The following is a 20,836-nucleotide window of genomic DNA, read 5'->3' as shown; positions in this document are numbered from 1 at the left end:
CAAATGTGGGCACTCTAGAACAAGTACCTTAAGTACGGGTGGTATTTGGGAACCTTTTATTAAGTGAATAAATGAAAAACAAAAACGAAACTTTATCCAATAGTTTCACTGATAAATAACAGATATTTTCAGTGCCTTCAGTGAGTCAAAAGAAGAAATGAATTTACAAAGTTAACATCTCTTTTCCAAAGGAAAAACGATTTGGCTTTAATTAAGATACAAACACACTACATGAACACAAGACAAAACAAACAAAAGAGCTCCAAAGATCTGGTTATTACGGACCAGCTTGGGAATTTAGTATAGTTCTAAAACAGAAAAAGAAAGTTGTTCTCATTTCTATTTAGATGTTATTGATAACACTTATCAGGACAAACTCTAATGGCAAAAATTATGTACATAGTTTTTTCTTTCTTTCTTTCTACAAGTACAACTAGTTGCCAAACACCAAAAGAGTGAGATGCACATTAAAATTACTTTATGAGGCAGGTGGATTAGTTGCTGAGGTAATGAGAATAACCAAGAGAGTTTAAAATCCCCAAGATAGATATGAAGAGGAAGTAAAAATTAAATTCAATTACATTAAGATACATTAGCTTTTTTATCTAAAACACTGGTCTCGCAATTTTTCTTAAAATCAATTATATTTACTAAATGAGAACAGAAAAAATTCACAATATATGTAAAATTCAAGACCAACAACTAAGTGACCACTAATTAAGAGTATCAAAAAAAGTCTCTACTTCACAAACTACTGAAAAAATTAAAATGCCCACCTTGTTCAATAAAGATAAACTTATATAAATATGTATTACTATGCACTAATTATTATGAACTAACATGTATTACTAACATAATGAGATATATTCCAAAAGTCCATTAGTCAAATAAATGGCACTTAAGAGAAATTACTCAGATGAAATTTCTCTTAGGTGATCGAATACAATGACTTTCCTAATGAAGATTATGGCAACTGGTCAGATTTTCTTGTATCATTTCTACGACATATTAACATATACACCCTTTCCTTCGCACACAATGGGAAAGTTGATTCTTTTGTACTTTTCAGAGCATAAGTAGAGAAAGTGTGAATGTTTGCTTTGGCTAACATATTCAGGCTACTTAGAGTAATTGAACACAGTCTACAATCATTCAAGTATTAATTCTACCTAATAATAAATATTAAAGTATTTTTATTATTAATATTAAATTAACAGTGCCCCCCCCCCCACTGTTCCAAAAAGAAGCAAAGGAAAGGATTAGATTCTGATTAAACTTTTCTAAAATTGGAAACTACTGGAAATTAACCAGGACATTCTGGAAAAAGCATTTACTATTGCAGTTCACTATAGTACCACAAATAAAAATCAAATGTTTATATCCCCTTATGACGTTGTAATACTTAATGAAACCAGTGATATCTGGCATACTTAGAGAAAACAGGTTTTTCAGAGCAGCTGATTCATCAAGTCTGGGTTTCTAAATAAAATTTATAATGTCTATAAAAAGCAGTTTGTTACAAAAATATAATAAAACATTATAAAATTCGGAAATTTTCTTAATAAGCAGTAGTAATATAAGCAGCATAATTAATAAAATACTAGTAAAAGGTGCTGCACTTGAATTTCATTATTAGTTGCTTTAATATTTAGCATTAAAGGTAGATGGAGGAGAAAAGGTTAAAAACCGTCATTAGGAAAAAAACACTATAATTAGGCTATAGGAAATCCCTTTCTAAATTATTAACATAATCATAGCAGGTAAATTTCATTAAACTAGATATAATTAAATGCATTTTACCTGTACAGAGATAATGTAACCATGTAAGTTTCCTTCCACTGAAATGCTGGCTGTAAAATAATTCAAACTGTAAAAAAAAAAAAAAAATTGTTTTCAGTACTATAACATAACTTATGTGGCCATCACTACACTAAAAAGTTAAAAAATGCTTCTGTTAGAAAAGACGTTATCATCTGGTATACCTACTCATTTTACAGGTGAGAAAACACATCCATGTAAGTCCTGGACCAACATCATACCAGTATTAGTCCAACTCTTCTCACCTACAACCTTCTCTAGGGTACTCTCCACTAAAACGCAGCCCTGAAAGTTTGACTTTTTGTATAAATTCAGAAATGACAGTGATTCATTATCATTTTTGAGTATCAATTTGGACTTCATAAATACTAATTACTAACCAAAACCATCATCATATACATTTCAATATGAATATACAAGTCATACCTTTATTTCTAATCTGTTTGCAAACATATACCCTTGCTGAAGTGATAGGTTGATTAATGTATCTGTGGCTATCTATAAAGTGACATCTATGATTTAACTTCCACATCCAGTCAAACACTACTACGAACAAAGCTTCCAAGTACTTGTCTTTGTATATTTTTTTGCCAATATTATTAAATTTAACATTCTATTAATATAGCTTTGATATTTTAAAAACTCCTTCCTTGGACTGAATGTGTAATTGTAGGACATCAATCCAAAAAACAGAGTTCATATCTTTTAAAGACCTATTGCATAATATACAGTGAGAAAATAATACTGAAATGTAAAAAAACAAAAAAACACACCAATAAAACCAACTTCATTACAAAACTGAAAAATAAACAAATGCATCATGCCACAATTCAGAGGTGTGGACATACTTTTAGCATGATGTGCCATATGTAACATACCTAAAGCTTTTACATCTGTGCTTTCATACCAAACTTTTGATGTAACGCTTTTGTATCAAACTCTACTTTCTGCACTTTCCAAAAGAAGTCTAAATAAAGCAATTAGCAACGTCTGACCTATCAACTGCACTATGCCCACTCCTTACAACAAAATTTACAACTGCCAGCCAAGGGAATTAGTGAAATCTTTCAGCAGTTTATTCCAAGTTTGCCTAGTCCTGGGAAGTTGAAACTTGTTAATAAGCACGTTTTCGCTCCAGTGATGCAGGATTCTCCTGTATGAGCAAATCCACCAACCCCTTTGAATGATTAAAAGGAAATGACTGGCACCAGAAATACTTAAGATTTTCTGCCAGGTTCTAATCTAGATAAAGTGAAAATAAAAATATGTCATAAAAGGATCCTATAGTACACTCTAATTAATAATCTCCAGGAGTGTCAATAATATTCAATTAGTACAACACAATTCCCAATTTAATTATGAAACACAATGAATCTGTGGACAAAAGCAAAATAAAGCATTTTTGAAACTGAGAAAACCAAACTTGAAAATGCTCTTTACAAATTATTTAAATGTAAAACTAGCTTTAGAATGTATATTCAAAGCTCTGAAGGCACATTTTTTACCTCTTTATACTCCTAGCAAAGAGTAGTATCAATCAAGTTTTATTGATGATGATATCAATATGCCCACAACACATTCCTTTATCCTTAAATTTAAAATCTGATTATAAAGATTCTCGTATCTATAGCTAGTCATAACAAAAAGATTCAGTTCCAGGGGTTTTGAAAATTAATTTGGGGAACGTAATCAACAATGTAAAGATTTTGTAGGGTATCCGATGGACATGTGTCCCATTTGGGAGACCACCTCAGGGGTGATGTAGATGCCTGATCGCTGCACTGTACACCTGAAGCTGAACAATAATGAATGCCAATTTTATATATATATATATATATATATATATATATATATATATATATATATATATATGTATATGGTTACAGGAAGCAAAGTACAGCATTAGGACTAGAGACAGTGGAAATGTAATGGCTCTGTGCGATGTCAGAGGGATAGTGGATGGGGGGAGGGAGATTCGCACAGTGTGAGGGATATAAATGATAAACGTCTAAGTATTGCTTTGTCTTGTACACCTGAAACTAATAAAATTAAAAAAAAAAAAGATTCAGTTCCAAATGGGAATATTATAAATTCATCTGGTAGTAAAATAACAAAAGTTGTAAAACCTTGCTTAACTATATATCATTAAATAATCATTATCAAAGATTATTAGTAAGAAATATGTCTTGACTAAACTTCAGCATTTTTCATGTATGATTTGAGGACATAATTAGAACCCAGAGGGCCTTAAAAATTAACATTTCATATTCAATGAGTATTGACTTCTAATAGAGAACTGCATTAATATACATTACTTTATATTTCTTCAGTATTATTCAGGTTTGTGGACCAAGTAAACAAAAGAAATCTAACAATTAAGATTTAGTGGTCTAATATGTAAAATAAACAACTTTTAATTAAAGTTTAATTTCCATAGTTTTAAGATACATATGTATAAAATGAAAAGTAGTTTTGATAAACAGCTATACTTAAAATTAAGATATAAAAAACATAAAAGATCACTAATTTACAAGTGAAAAATATAAACTATTAAGTACCCACAGATGACTTTTCATTCCTATGTAATTGAAAACTTGGATTTACTAGGATGAAATATGAGGACAAACTCCCTCTACTGGTAATTAGAGAAAATCCAAATGGAGAGAACAATATTCTTCAAAGCATAATTTCAGTCAGAAAGAAACCCACTTCCTCTTCATAAATGAGAAAACTGAAAGCTGATAGTCACACATTAATAAAGTTTAATGGACTAAAAAACTATTATTGGAAAATAATTATTTCAAGGGAAGAGAGAAGAAAACAAAGTTAGAAGAAAACCTTATTTCTACCAACCCCCACTCTGTCTTAATTTCAATTGGCAGAGCAGGCTCCTAAAAAGAAATGTTTTTAACACTTCAAAGGTGAGCTGTTGGTGTTTTTCTCTGGCCTGGTCACAAGTACATCAAAATGCTTTACCTGGTTATCCCAACCCTTGCCCCTAGTTTGCATCTATCCTTTCTGCAAAATTTACAATAACCTGGGCTCATACTCTGCCCATGCAAACGAATATTCTTTTTCATACAGTTTCTAAGACGGGTTTGTGCTTTAATGCCTTTTCTAAGATGCAAAAAGTCCTAAATTATACTCTTATTCTGAAAGTCTACCTTACGCCTGGTATCTGGAAATCTGCCTGGCTCTTTATAGTACCCTGCTATTTCCACTCCTACTATAACTATTACTTCTTCTACTACCAGCTACCGCTTACTGAGTACCATATTTTGCTGTGTATAATGTGCACCTACGTTTTTGGCCCAAACTTTCAGGGAAAAAAATCTTTCGTTTTGATTTTTTAATTTAAATTTGTATTTGTTTACATTTAGGTATTTGTTTTTTGTATTATAAAAGAACTTTAGCACTTTTTAAAACATATTATGATACAAGAAATTTTATGTAACAAATAATTTAAAAACACAAAAACAGATATAAGGTACAAGAAATTTTATGTACCAGTAACAAATTTATGATATTTACGTATCATAGAAGGCCAAGAACTCTGTTGTTGCAAGTTCATAGTAAGTTCAACAAAACTGATTATGGTATTCCAGGGTATTATTTTGCATATGGATATTGTTATTGATTTCTAGAGTTACACTTTTAACTCATAAGCATAAATAAAAGAATTTAAAACATTTATATAGACACAGAATTAGTACTATCCATGTACATAATGCACATCCTTATTTTTCCCTCACAAATTTGGGGGAAAAAAGTGTGCATTATACACAGCAAAATACAGTACTTACTATATACCAGGCTAAGTGCTTTAGTGCTTTACATGATTTCATTTCATCTTTATATCAACACTTTGAAGTAGTACTATTATCAGTTAACAAAAATTAAAAAGTTATTTGCCCAAGGTCACAGAGCACAGTAAACGGCAGAGTAGATACTTGAAACCAGAAATTAAGATTCTAGAGCCTATACTATTATTTATAACGCGTATTTTGAAAGAAACAAAAATAACATGTTCACTTTAAAAAATGGTTCATACTACCCACTGAGAAAATCTCTAGGAAATAGTGTAAACAAATACAATTTTCATCTTAAATTTCATAAATGTATGTATAACTCAATGGCTCAAAACCTCAAATCAGGCCAAATCAGGGACTACTAAAAAATAATGAAGATTTCTCTAAAAAAAAAAAAAAAAAAATGCTACCCAAACTTCCATCCAATCAAGAAATAAGATGTTTTTTTGGTGAGTTAGAGAATCACAAAGAGTCAGTTTAAAGAGACATGAAAACGTGTCTACTCAAAAACTTGTATATGAATGTTCACAGCAGCATTACTCATATACCAAAAAGGTGGAAACAACCCAAATTGTCTATCAACTGATGAATGGATAAATAAAATGTGGTGTACCCATACAGTGGAATATAATGGAACTTTATGTGGCAATAAAAAGGAATGACCTACTGATATATGCTACAACAAGGATGAACCTTGCTTGAAATTATGTTAAGTGAGTGAAGTGAGTCACAAAAGACCTCATATGATATGACTCCATACGACATGTCCAGAACAGGCAAATCTATAGATTGCTTAGGGCTGGGTGGAGTGGGGAGGGAGTTGGGGGAAAACGGGGAGTGACTACGAATGCATAGAGGATTTCTTCTGGAGTGATTTTGGCGTAATAAAAATGTTCTAAAATTAATTGTGGTGATGGTTGTACAACTCTGTGAATATACTGAAAACTACTGAAATTGTATAAATGAGTGAATTAGAGTGTTATGGTCTGAATGTTTGTGTTCTCCCATATTCATATGATGAAATCCTAATGCCCAACCTGATGGTATTAGGAGGTGGGGGCTTTGGGAGGTGATTCAAATCACGACGGTGGAGCCCTCATGAATGAGAACACTGCTACTATAAAATGGACCCCACAAAGCTCCCTAGCCACTTCCACCATGTGAGGAAACAAGTCTGTGACCTGAAGAGGGCCCTGGCACATGGTACCCCGATCTCAGACTTCCAGCCTCCAGAACTCTTAGGTTTCTATTCAGTCACACTTTAAGGCAATTTTTACTTGAAGTTTCCAAATTCAATCCATTTTTCTAGATTATTTCATATTCCACATATATTTACCTAAATTACAGCCCAGAAATAAAAAAAACTACTACAAGGGATAAATGAGGTATAAAAATAACTCAAAATTCAAATAAAAAATTAGAAAATGATTGTTTTAAGTATTTAGGTTCTAAACATTCTTCTAATATCAAAATTTTTATAACTTAAAACTTAAGAGTTGACAGATTTACTAAGAGTAAGAGGCACACTGACAAAGAACTGTATGACAGACACTCTTAGTACTTCAGTTTTATTTACTATTAGTAACTATAAATTACATTCTTCCTACAAGGTAGGTCAACTATAGTTTGTAAATACACTTTTATATCACACAAGCCACTAAGACTTTGGAAAAATATTTGAAGTGACATAACATGAAATTATTTAAATTATTAAAATTCCTTATATCTTCTAATATATTTCCTGCAAACTTACCATCTGTACACTTTTTTCCAATTCCTGGGGAATCGCAAATGTAGATGAAGGAGCCTGAGTAAGAGGCCAAGCGCCAGCCTAGAAGAAAAAAGGTAAAATAAAAAAGTTAAATAAACACCTAACTTGAAAGTAAATATTTGTAAAATGATTTAAGCAACGAAAGCACCCTTCTTCTTTCCTCAAACCGTTGATAAAACCCACCAGCATTACTATCATGGCCCATTTTATTCCAAATCAATGTAATATATAACTTTAGAAGCTACAATCCATTCATTGAAAGGCACGTAATCCATCCATTTATGAATCCTTTGTATCAGAGTATTTGAAATTATTAGCAAATGCCCACAATAAAACAGTCATACCTGTAGAACATATATTTGAAAACTAATTCCCAAATCTATAACTGTGTCTTGATTTTTGATAAAATTGTTGAACTTATTGTTGAGATCAGCACTGACACTCATATCTGTATACATCCGATGTAGCTTGCTGGTAAACTCATAACCACAGGCTTGCTGTAAAAAAAAAAAAGTTTTAAAAAATATACAATTTAAAAAGAAAAACAATAAACTTACTGATTAATACGAACGTGTTGCTATTGCTAGGTCTATAGTCAAAGGTCTGCATATTAGATTCAAGTCTGCTATACTGAAAAATTATCAACTATTGAATAACTCAGGATAAATATGAATTAGCTACTACTTCTCTCATCAATATGTAAGCCAAAATGATGCAAAACCAAACAAATTCAACTGCACTACAAAACTTGTATTTAAAGGAATATTTAAAGGAATAAACCTTTTGTAAAATTAACACTGTTTATCTTGTGGATGAGTCTATATCAATATATATGGAGAGATTTGTCCTTTTAATACAGTATTTGCATATCCCACTATACATATATACCATTATACATTTAAGCAGTCACCTTTTGATGAATTATTATTTCTTCTTATTACATATAATGCTGCAATGAACCTCTTTATGTGCTAGTGAAATAATTTCTAGAACATTATCACATCAAAGGCTTACATTACCTTTAATTTATTGATCATGGCTTCTTCAGAATCCATAGACATAGATAACCCGTGAATTAAACGTTTCGCCAGCATTCTTGCGTAGAACTATATTAACAAAATATTTCTAAAGATTACTTCCTTTCTAATGATTTAAAGTTCAAAAATAAATCAAAGCTGACTAAAACACAAATAAAACCTCTCTATTCACAACTTACCTTTTGAAAAACATCCTTATCATCAATATATTTGAAAACAGTAATGAAGCTGGTGAGTTTGTCTTCCACTTCATTCTCAGTCATCCCCTTCGCTGATTTCTTTAGTAAGTTGTCACAGTACTTAGCAAGCTCAAATAGAAATTGACAGTAAATCTTATAAAGGGCCCTTCTGTATATATCATGCCTCAAAGGAGGCAAAATGACAATAGTACAAAATCAGATCAATGGACAGCATCTCTGCCATCCTAAAGCTTATGTTTTACAAATCATGAACATGCACTAAAGAACTTAAAATGTATGTCATAAGGCAAATTAAAAAATATATATATATATAGATATAGATATAGATATAGATATAGATATAGATATAGATATAACTGAAAGCAACAAAGGAACAAAACAAACAAATAAACTAAAAACTCATAGACAGACAATAGTTTAGGGGTTACCAGAGGGTAAGAGGGGCAAGGGGATGGTAGATGAGGGTAAAAAGGATCAAATATATGTGGTGGAAGGAGAACTGACTCTGGGTAGTGAACACACAATGTGATATATAGATAATGTATTACAGAATTGTATACCTGAAACCTATGTAATTTTACCAATGATTGCCACCCCAATAAATTTTAATTAAAAAAAAAAAAACTATGAACAAGTCAAAAATCTAATCAACATTTAACGATGAATAAAGTACTGCTATAAGTAATATAAGTTTCAAAAGAACACCTAGATGAATTTTGGGCAGTTCTATAATTTTTGACATTAAACAAGTATTTTTTTTTATTCTTACAACAACCTTGAAATCAAGTTTCCTTTCATGGTTACCAAAAATTTATCATCAAATTTCCTTTAGATTTCAGATAAAACCTCTATGAGAAGTAATGCAAATTATTTGAGAGCAGACATTCTTTAAAACCCAAACTTTATAAAATGGAATGTTTTCTCCTTCAGTTATTTCTTAAGGAAAAGCTATAGTATGTGGCCTACTGCATTCCTTAAATGCCAGTATGATGTTGATAATCGTTTTTATTTTTAACAATTTCATGTATTTTTTCTAAAAAATGCTACAAAAACAAATTAATGTGACAATCTCCTCAGGTTTCATATTCTAAGAGTGATGTTTCAAAAGATTACTTTTAAGCAATCATCAAACTTACCAATTCAGGAGCTTTGCAAACAGACTTGGGTTCTCTATAATTTACAACTGATGTAAGGGCCTAAAAAAGAAAACAGGCCAATAATTAAACACCAGTAATAGGGTAAAAGTACAGTTGGTTCAATATATGCTCTAATCTGTATGTCCATAAATTACCCCACATAAAATACAGCATTTTGGTGGTAGCTTGTTAATTTTGTTTTCATATCTAACACAGAGTAAACTCTTCTACTGTATCCTTCATGATAATTATAGAACAATTATACATCCTGTTGCCACTAAAAGCTATTCTTTATAACTCATAACTTATATTTGAACACAGGTAAAATAAGACTACCCTTTTTAAAATCTTGTAACAACCATGTAAGCAATTTTCCTTTAAAGTATACAAAAATTCAAAAGTTTGTAAAATATTTATTTTTCTTTCAAATATCATTCAATATAGCCTAAGTACTACATTCAAAGAAAAAAATCAGCAATAAAGAATATTAAAATTATACATGTTTTTTTCAGACCATACTAGTTTATTAACAATTCCCCTTATATTTCATGATCATGGGAAATTCAATTCCCATAATTCAAGCATTCAATTTAAGTATTCAGTTATTAATTTAAAAGTTATATTAATACTATCCTGATTTTCACATTTAAATTAGTTAAGGTTAATCTCCACGTCTAGATTAGAAATCTCATAATTAGAAGGCCCCATTCTGAAACTGCCTTAAAGAATGAGTAAGCTTCTAGTCAAGATGCCAGAATAAATAAATGCTATGCTCGCCGTCTCCCATAACCACATCAAAATTACAACTGAATTACAGAACCACCACCCTTGAGAACCACCTAAGACTAACTGAACAAAGCTCCTATAATTAAGGATATAAAGCAGCAGCCATTTTGAGAGTGGTAGGAGGGGCAGAAACGTGACATGGGCTGATCCCACACTCTGTGGCAGTTAAGAGTCGGGAGGAATAGATCAGCTGGAGAAGTATGCTGTGATTACCCCACTTTACAAGGGAAAATATCGGGCTTAGCAAGTAGGGTTCTAACGTAGACCTGTTTGATTCCAGAATTGACCCCACTGCAGAGTGACGGGTCCCAGCCACACACTGGGTTCCCCAGTCCGGAGCACCACTGACAGGAAGAGTCCCCACAACATCTGGCTATAACAAGAGACAAAGAAGGATCCCATAATTCTACTTCTGGGTATTTATCGGAAGAAACTCAAAATACTACTTTGAAGGAACATGTACATCCACCTGTTCACTGCAGCATCATTTACAACAGCCAAGATATGGAGTGTCCATCAGTGAACGAATGGATAAAGAGGTGGTACATATATATATATATATACTTAGCCATAAAAGAGAATGGAATCTTGCCATTTGTGAAAACTTAGATGGACCTAGAGTGCATTACGCTAAGTGAAATAAGCCAGAGAAAGACAAACACCATATGATTTTACTTATATGTGGAATTTAAAGAACAAAATAAATGAACAAACAAAACAGAAACAGACTCAAAGATACAGAGAACAAACTTATGGCTGCCAGAGGGGGGTTGGGGGACTAGGTGAAAAAGGTGAAGAGATTAAGAAGTACAAATTAATAGTTACAAAATAGTACAGCTTTGGGAATATAGTCAATAATATTGTAAGACCTATGTATGGTGTCAGGTGGGTACTAAACTAATCAGGGGATCACTTTGTAAGTTATATAACTGTCTAACTGCTATGCTGTACACCTGAAACTAATACAATATTGAATGTCAACTGTAATTGAAAAATTTTTTAATTAAAAACAAAAGAATAAATAAAAGAATTACAGTTGACCCTTGAACACAGGTTTGAATTACATGAGTCCACTTATACCCAGAATTTTTTCAACAAATACTGTAAATGTCTTTTCCTTATGATTTTCTTAATGACATTTTCTTTTCTCTAGCTTACTTTATTATGAGAATACAGTATATATACATGTAACACAAAATATGCATTAATCGACTGTTCATGCTGTCAGTAAAATTCTGGTAGTATTAGTAGTGAAGTTTTGGGGGAGTCAAAAGTTATACATGGATTTTCGACGGCAGGGGAGGGGTATTGGCATCCTTAACCCCTGAGTTGTTTAAGGGTCAACCATATATATATATATACATACATACATACACACACACACACACACACACACACTCCCAGACTTAAGATGGTCAACTTGCAATTTTTTGCATTTACAATGGTAATAAAACAATACACATTCAAGAGAAACTGTCCTTGGAATTTTGTATTGTGGTCTTTTCCAGGGCTAGTGATATGTGGTACAATACTCTCTTGTGATGCTGGGCAGTGGCAGCGAGCCCCAGCTCCCCAGGCAGGCACACCACCACGAAGGTAAACAACTGATACTCTACAGTGTATTCATTGTGTGACATGATTTTGCTTAACTATAAGCTAATGTAAGTGTCCTGAGCACATTTAAGTAGGCTTGGCTAAGCTTTGATGTTCATTCAGTAGTTTAGGTGTATTGAATGTATTTTTGACTTATGGTATTTTAAACTAACAATGGGTTTACCGGGGCTTAACCCCATTGTATGTCAAGAAGTAGCTGCAGATACATATACATATATATATGCATAAAAATATATACACACACACACATATATACACATATATATGTATATATATACACATATATATATATTTATACATAAAGTTACCTTATCCAGTGCACTCATAAAATGCTGATCACCATTCAAAACAGTGTTGATAAGTTGAACAAATTTACCATGTACTTCCAAAACTGATTCCACAAATAGTGTTGGCATCTAGAAATATAAAGTACAAAAACACATTTTAAGAAGTTCAAGGATATAATTAGGCTTATTATAGTTATTAAGGGTAAAGTTTTCCCCAAGCAAATTAATGTTACACATCATACACCCTCAAAAAATAATTTAAGCTAAAATAGTCTTAAAAATCTAAAACTTTGATGTTGAAATTGGCTGTTACTCAACACCAGAAATGCAGGACTGTCGTCTGCCAGAAGAACCCACTAAAAACACACTTTTCTCTGGTGTTGAAATACCATATCTTAAGGATAGGTAACAAGATACAATCTCTGAAACCACCAGGCCTCTCACTTTCATAGAGGATTATATAAACAAAAATCGCCTTCAAAGCCACTGAAGGCTGAGAGAGAGAGAGATCAGAGTTCAAAAGCCAGTATCTGAGGAAACTGAGACCCCTGGAGCTGGGGTCTCAGTTTCCCACATCTCAGACAAAAGAAACACTTAGTAGTGCAAAAGTGAGTTTTCACTCTTAATGGTGCTAACTATGAAGTTAGTACTAAGACTTAATGAAGTGAGCTAAAATTACTTGAGTCTACTACAAACGCATTCTCTTGTATTTCTATGTCCCAATCCTTGACACCAAACTCTACGCCTCTACGCCCAATGTCATTTAACACCTTGAAACTATTAAACAAATCATATAAAATAATAAACCTAATAAAAACACAGACTAATAAACCTAACTGATATAAACTAACAGTTTAACAAAAACAGAAAACATACATTACTGTGGCAGGACATAAAGTCTAAGCATTTTTTGCCAAAGACAAATAAATCTACAATGAAGGTGATGAACATCTAATAAATGCCCTGTACAATGATGTCTATATACAGATTGCTGCATTATAGATGACAAGCAAATAGCTCTACCTCAGAAAGAGAAGCAACATTTCATGTCATGTCTAGTCTATTCATCAACCATCACTAGTGAAAACAAGGAAGACGGTCCAACAAGATTTGATGACAGGAACACACTTGGATAGGAAAGATGCCTTGTTATAGTCATTTGATTGGCAGGGAACTCTTAAGAAAGATGGGTATTAGGCACATGTGGGTGACTGCTGGGTATTTTGGGTAGCAAGCGTATATTTAGGGAAGATTGTTTTCATCTAAACTTGCTTCCTCGGCTAGCAAATTCAGAGCATATATAAAGAAAGCAAATTGCAAGTTGTCTATATTACCATTGATCAAGTCCACAACAACTAACTATTAATGCCAGTTACATAGAAACACAATTATTTTGAAACAGCAAACATATTTTTCTATGAGGTTAATTAACAATTGCTAAATGAACACACCGTGTTTCCCCAAAAATAAGACCAAACCGGAAAATAAGCCCTAGCATGATTTTTCAGGATGACATCCCCTGAACAAAAGCATTAATGCATCTTCTGGAGCACAACTTAATATAAGACCTGGTCTTATTTTCGGGGAAACATGCTATCAGTGTAACTAAGAAGAAGCCTATCTCACAATGACTTTCTAACAATCTGATAATTGCAAAATGTGTCCAAGAAACTCTAGGTTTAAAACATTTTAATCAAGACGTTTCATTTATTGGCACGGTAGGACTTTTCATTCATTGTTTAAAACAGTACATTAAGAAAACCCAACTCCATGATAACCTGATTAAGAGAAAAAATTTCCAGTTCCTTAAATTAACTCACATTTTCCTGAGTAAGATTACTGGTTGCTCTAAGGCCCTCATCATGGATATGATTTTGCAGCTCCTGAATCATATGAGGTAAACCAGTGGACACAGCACGGAGTAAGACATACATATTTGCCATGTCTGGGGGGGAAAAATTTGATTATTAAATTTCCAAATAGTTCAACAATATTTTTAATATATTCGGTAATATATGTTTCAAAATACGAAATTATAAGACAAAGTCCCCACACCTGCCTCCCAACCACCCCGTCCTCCTCCCCATTGGAAAGCAATACTGTGGTTGTTTAATATCTTTTCAAAGTTATTTCATGCACATTCAAGCAAATATACAAATTCTTCCTTCTGCCCCTTTTTTATATAAATAGTGCAGTGTATTTTATGTATCATTTGCAACTACAAAATAAAACATTTTAACTTAGAGATCTTTTTGTATCAGTCCATAGAGCGTTTCCTCATATTTACAACTGTACAGCACTGCATTGTATGGCTATATTACAATTACTTAACAATTGATGGAAATTTGGTTTTCAATCTCTTAATATTACAATGTTACAATTAATAGTCATGTATATGGACAAGAATGTCTACAGTATAAATCCCTAGAAGTGGGATTGCTGTGTCAAAGTTTATTCTTCTAGAATGATCCTTCTAAACAGAGCTCCCAACAGCAGGAGCTCCTTGCCAACAATGTGTTATTAAATGTTTTGATCTTTGCCACTGAAAGGTGAAAAATGATGTCTCAGTGCAGTGGTTTATAAACTTTTTATTGAAGCATAACATACATACAGAAAAGTGTATAAACCAAAAGTGTATATCTCAATGAACTATCACAAGTGAACACACACACACACAACCATGTAATCACCGCCCAGGGTAAGAAACAGACATTACCTACACCTAGAAGTCCCCTTCACACCTCTTCCCAATCACTACTCCTCTTGCTCTTCTGCAAAGGTAATCACTGTCATAAGTACTAAACCACAGATTAGTTTTGCCTGTTTTGAACTATTTATAAAAGTGGAATCATACAATTCTTTCATGTTTAGTTTTTTTCATTCAACATGTTTATAAGGTTCACATATGTAAGTCGTATGTAGATGTAATTTGTTCATTTTCACTCTTCTATAACATTCCATCGTATGAATATATTGTCCTTATGCATTCTACCGTTATTGGACATTTGAGTTGTTTCCAGTTTGGGGCTATTACAAATAATGCTGCCGTTAACATTCTTGTACGTGTCTTTTTGTACATACGTGCATGCATTTTTGGTGAGGGATAATATATCTGGGAGAGGAATGGCTGGATCATAAGATATGCATATATTCAATGGAAGCAGTTAATGTCAGTTTTTCCAAGTTACATCAATTTATACTCTCTCAGTCCAGTGTATACCAAATTCCCACTATTCCACGTGCTTCCCAACACTTACTATTTCCAGTTTTTAAATTTTATATCAAAATGTGAGTAAGTATTGATATCTTAGTATGGTTTTAATTTGCACTGCCCCATTTTAATGAGCTTGAGTGCCTTTTTACATGCTTATTGGCCATTAGGATATCCTCTACTCTGCTTTACCTGTTCAAATTTCTTGACTATTTTATATTTTGGACATAAACTTTTTTCAGTCATTGCAAATATATTATTACCCCATGACTATCTCTTGATGATCCAAAGTTCTTAATCTTAATGCAGCCCACTTGGCCAATCTTTCCTTTGTGGTTAGTACCTTTTGTGTCTTATTTAAAATAGCTTTCCCTACCTCAAGGTCATGAAGTTACTCTACATTATCTTCTAGAGGTGTTACTGCTTTACATTTAGATCAAAAGTGTACAACGACTGGATTGATTTTGTATATGGTGTCTGAGGTAGAGATCAAATTTCACTTTGTTTTCCAAATGAATATCCAGTGGACTCGGTACTATGTGTTGAAAAGACTATCTTTCACCCACTGCTCTGCAGAGTCCCCTTTGTTTAAAATCAAGTACCTACATCACATGGGTTATTTCTAGGCTATTTTATTCCACTGGACTATTTGTTTATCCTTGCACCAGTGCCTGACTGTCTTCATTACTGTGGTTTTATGGTAAGTCATGCTATCTCGCAGTCTTCCCATCGTGGTCTTCAACATCGTCTTGACTATTTTTAGTCTAAGAGTATAGCTTTCAGGATTAAAAAAACAAAAATAAAAATAAAAAGCACCGGTTTTGAGTCGATCACCCTGGATCTATAAATCAATGTTGTTTTCAACAATGTTTAGCTTTCTGTATAAATCTGACACATATTTTGTTAGTTTTATTCCCCAGTATTTGAAAATTCTTAATGCTATTTCTTTTTTCTAAAAAAATTTTTCACTGCTTATCGCTAGCATCTCATTGTATTTTTATTTTGTATTTCACCATTTTGAGTGAGACGGAGTATCTCCAAATATTTAAAATCCATTCATATTCTTTGCCTTTTCCCTATTTATTAGAACTCTTAATGTATTAACGAAATTAGCCCTTGTGTTCATAAAACTGTGCAAACACATTTTCCCAGTTTTTCTTTTGACTTTAGAATATACTTTGAAAATATACTTTTCCAAAAGTCTTTTAAAATAGATTATTAATAATCTGTAAAAAGGCATACTGAATATTTTAGAGACTATTACTAAAATATACTTGAAATCTAAGGTAACTTGAAGACTATGTAAAAAGTGGTTTTATAATTTAATTCACATTTATGTTTCATATCACTTACCATTTTTTTTCTCTTGTCGAATGATATTATGACATTCTGCATGTAAAAACTGTAAGTGGTCTGCTACCATTCGTTGCTGACATTCATGAATCACTTTAGTATATGAACTTGGGTTCAAGTATTTTCGACATCGAATTTCTTCATCTTTTAATCTACCTAGAACCTTTAGAAATATATTCTTACAGTCATAAACTATTATGAGAAAACACTATAATATCAGTAAGTAACGTAGGTAGCCTAATTTTCATGGCTCAGTTAAACATGGCCAGGCAACAAATAAGGATTATATAACCAATTTAAACCCACATTCCATAAATCATTTCAAATTTTTATTTAAGCTTCTAGCTATCACCGACATTTCACCAGTCTTATGAACAAGAACTAAAGTTACATGGTTTGCATTTTGTCTTCATTTACTGACCCTAGTCATCCTATTATATAGACAACCTTACATGCAACAGGAAAAGAGGGTAGATTTATTAAAAACCAAAACAGGTGGTCACTTTATGAATATTTAACTATTAATCTAAAAAATAATTTACATTAACAATCAAGTAGATTAATGTAATTATTTTACATTGGTTCCTCTTCTTATACCATGTAAATGGTATGTACATGAGAGTTAACAATCATAATAAAGATTTCATTAAAATTTTTGAAAGTCAAAATATATTTAGTCATAGTTAAATATCTCAATCAAGACATTTATTAAAGCTAATCTTATATAAAAAGCACTCAGATACAAACAATACACTGGTTAACATAACATAGACAAGAACTAATAAAGATAACAGCCAGAGAATTTGGCTAATTTCTACCTCAAAATAAACTACATTTGCAGTGAAAATCATGCCAGCATAGCAGATACACATACAGATGTTTAGGCTTTGAAAATATTCTGTAACACAAAGCTACGTAACTAGAGTTTCTGAACTTCACTTGTCCCAGGGAACTGTGTGCATTTAAGCCTTTGGGAAGTGCTGCTGAGTTTGCTTGGGTGTAAGAAGGTAATGCTGGGAGGGAAGATGATGTTGAGAGGGGAGATAACACATCACTCCTGAATACCTCTCAGATATTTTTGATGAAAATGAGGCTGAAGACTGAGGAGAGACACACAGACCTATCTTTCCCACTGTACTACTTTGTGGAGCCAGGAGCTCAAAGCAAAGTCACAGAAACCAAAGATGGGCAAGAAGGGGGCAAGGATAGGTATTCAGCACTAGTTCATCAACTAAGAAAGTCATTTTGGTCAACAAGTGTTTCTTTTAAAATAAAAACAATTCTTAAAAGGATTAGTCATTTATAGCATACTGTGACTTGAAGCTGTTTATGGATTAACTGAATGCAACGGGAAGAGTGAGGGCCTGAGGGAGGTAAGGGAGGATGAGAAAAGGAAAAAAATAAAATGATGGTAACTGGGTGGGGGGTGAGGCTGGGGTGTGGGGCACATATCCAGGGAAGGTAAATGAAGCTGGAGTATCTCAATGCAGGGCTTCAAATAACTAAAAACCACTGTAGCTAGGGGAACAAGCCAAAATTAGAGGAAAGATACAGAAAGGGAGTAGGAAGGCTACATTAATTAGTCAGTTAATTAAATGAACCACTCTTATAAACGTTATTTTCCAAACATAATTTCCATAGTCCTCCTTTTACCATTTTGAGATGTAATTTACGTATCATTTGACTCACTCAAAGTACACAATTCAATGGTTTTTGGTGTATTACATTATTAGTGTTTTTAAAATTGTGATCAAATGTATGTAACATAAAATTTGCCATTTTAACTATTATTAAATGTATAATTGAGTGGTATAATTAATGAATTATACATTTATAATAGTTAAATGTATAACTATTTGCAATACTTTTCCATCACACCAAACAAAAACTCTATAACCATTAAACAACAGCTCCCCATTCTCCCTCCCAATAACCTCTAATCTACTTTCTGTCTCTATAAATTTGCCTATTCTACGTATTTCATGTAAGTGGAACCAGACAATATTTTTGCCGAGGGCCTCCTTTTGAGAGTCAGATACAAGGAGTATATGTATCACTGATCACTGTGAGCACTTTTCAGGATTGGATCTAGAATCTTTAACATGAGTCTCAGAAGCAAAAAGGGCTAAGAGCTGAGAACCACTGACTTAAGTGTAACCTGCTCTGAACAGATGGAGAAAAATGTCCTGGATGACTTACTCAAGGTGCCAGAGCTAATTAGTGACAACAGCAGGAGGAGAATTAAACAGCTCAGACTTCTAGACCTGAGCTTTACGAAATATCTAACAGTGTGTCAGTAAGTACTGAGGTTTCTTGACGCATGTTCTATGCAGGCATACTATAGCTAGTCTACTTACATTTTATCTTTCTTGGCTAAACAAATCATCCTGTAATAAAATGCTTGAAATCCAGTACTGCAGATTAAAAAACCTCATTAAAATTTCTAATATATCGTGTACGATGGCTGAATTTATAACATGACTATTCTTTTATTGAGAAAATACATGTGGAATTTTAAATATGGTAATCAGTATGTGCTGGTTTAATGATTAAAATTTCTTGTGGAGAAATTAAAATCTTTCTCAGCCTTCCGAAAACTTAACAGACCAAAAGAGTGACCTATCCAAGTATCTAGAGTTATTACATTTTTCCTTACTTTTTCTTCCATTTTAAAGGAAGAAAGATAAAAATCCAACCACTTAGCTTCTATACTTATCTTATTCCCTAAACATATCCACGAAGCATAAAATATAGTTTATTATTTTGCCGAGAATGCGAATCTATATTAATTTTAAAGGTAAGCAAGTCAAGTAATCAGTATTTACCAAAAAGCATCAGCCATGATGAAAACTGAAACAGCACTTTTTCTCATGGAAAATGCTATAGTAAGAACAATGATTTATCTATAGGTGTTGTACATTGTAACTCAGAGTAATGATGAAACTTTTCCACCAAAAAGTATATTAACTAAGAAAACTAAAGTTAAATAAATTTATGTTTGACATATAATGGATGATGTATTTAATATGTTTTCTTACTTACCTTTTCCATGTACTGTGAGCAGTTTGATTCTTGTAATAAATTTGAAGCTTCTTGTTTGTAATACTCTCCTGTTTCAGTCAGAAAGGGAGACTCAAAGATTTCCTGATAAAACTAAATAAAGCAATTAAAATCATATTGAAAAAATTAAAACAATTTAAGAAATTAAAAGTCTGATTATTCATGTTTTTAAAGGAGGCTTTTTACCTTTAAGGGGAATTTTTTCTTATACTGTTCAACATGAACAAAGGAGTTAATAACCCCATGGATTACTTTCTGGTTTGGGTCTTCTCCACCACGATCACTAAAATAAGGTATAACACAAAATATTCTTGAGAACACAAATTATTTATGGAAATATACCAAAGTATGCCAAAATATGACTGTTTATTCTATTGTTCTAATCAAATTATAAAGCATTTTAAAGGTCAATGCATGCATGATCCTTAAAAATAATTGTTTCATATCATAGCTGAATTAGTATTTGATATTTAATGTACACATTAGATGTCACTTCAATAAATAAAAAAGAAGCCTTGATTGTAAAATTAAACATACTCTGTTTATACTAAGATGATACTTTCATTTTAGAGCAGATATGAGCCCATCAATTCAAGACATTAATACTGGTGGTTAAGAATATTTTAAATTAACTACCACAAACTCTATTATTTGAGGATTTGGTCTGAGAATTCAGTCTTTGAACCATGACAAGTACGCCTACAGTAATCTGATGGTATACATTCCTCAGAGGTACACACTGTAGAACATATCA

At 32.4% G+C, this 20,836-nt stretch overlaps 1 protein-coding gene across 2 annotated transcripts in view; it reads right to left on the bottom strand.

The window, feature by feature from the left end:
* CUL2 (cullin 2) overlaps positions 1 to 20,836 on the bottom strand; it is an 85,336-nt gene that overhangs the window by 8,627 nt on the left and 55,873 nt on the right. For both annotated transcript variants that reach the window (XM_074324690.1, XM_019741741.2), the window contains exons 7-17: positions 20,269 to 20,365; positions 20,065 to 20,175; positions 17,023 to 17,185; positions 14,279 to 14,403; positions 12,480 to 12,587; positions 9,772 to 9,831; positions 8,615 to 8,743; positions 8,418 to 8,504; positions 7,743 to 7,895; positions 7,381 to 7,458; positions 1,801 to 1,867 (exon numbers count right to left, since the gene is read on the bottom strand). In XM_074324690.1, the coding sequence (XP_074180791.1) occupies positions 1,801 to 1,867; positions 7,381 to 7,458; positions 7,743 to 7,895; positions 8,418 to 8,504; positions 8,615 to 8,743; positions 9,772 to 9,831; positions 12,480 to 12,587; positions 14,279 to 14,403; positions 17,023 to 17,185; positions 20,065 to 20,175; positions 20,269 to 20,365 (1,178 nt within the window). The remainder of the gene's footprint in view (positions 1 to 1,800; positions 1,868 to 7,380; positions 7,459 to 7,742; positions 7,896 to 8,417; positions 8,505 to 8,614; positions 8,744 to 9,771; positions 9,832 to 12,479; positions 12,588 to 14,278; positions 14,404 to 17,022; positions 17,186 to 20,064; positions 20,176 to 20,268; positions 20,366 to 20,836) is intronic.

Source organism: Rhinolophus sinicus, linkage group LG02, assembly GCF_036562045.2.
Source record: "Rhinolophus sinicus isolate RSC01 linkage group LG02, ASM3656204v1, whole genome shotgun sequence".
Classification (NCBI taxonomy): domain Eukaryota; kingdom Metazoa; phylum Chordata; class Mammalia; order Chiroptera; family Rhinolophidae; genus Rhinolophus; species Rhinolophus sinicus.
Note: the sequence above shows the minus strand (reverse complement) of the source record. Positions and strands in the feature narration are given on the sequence as shown.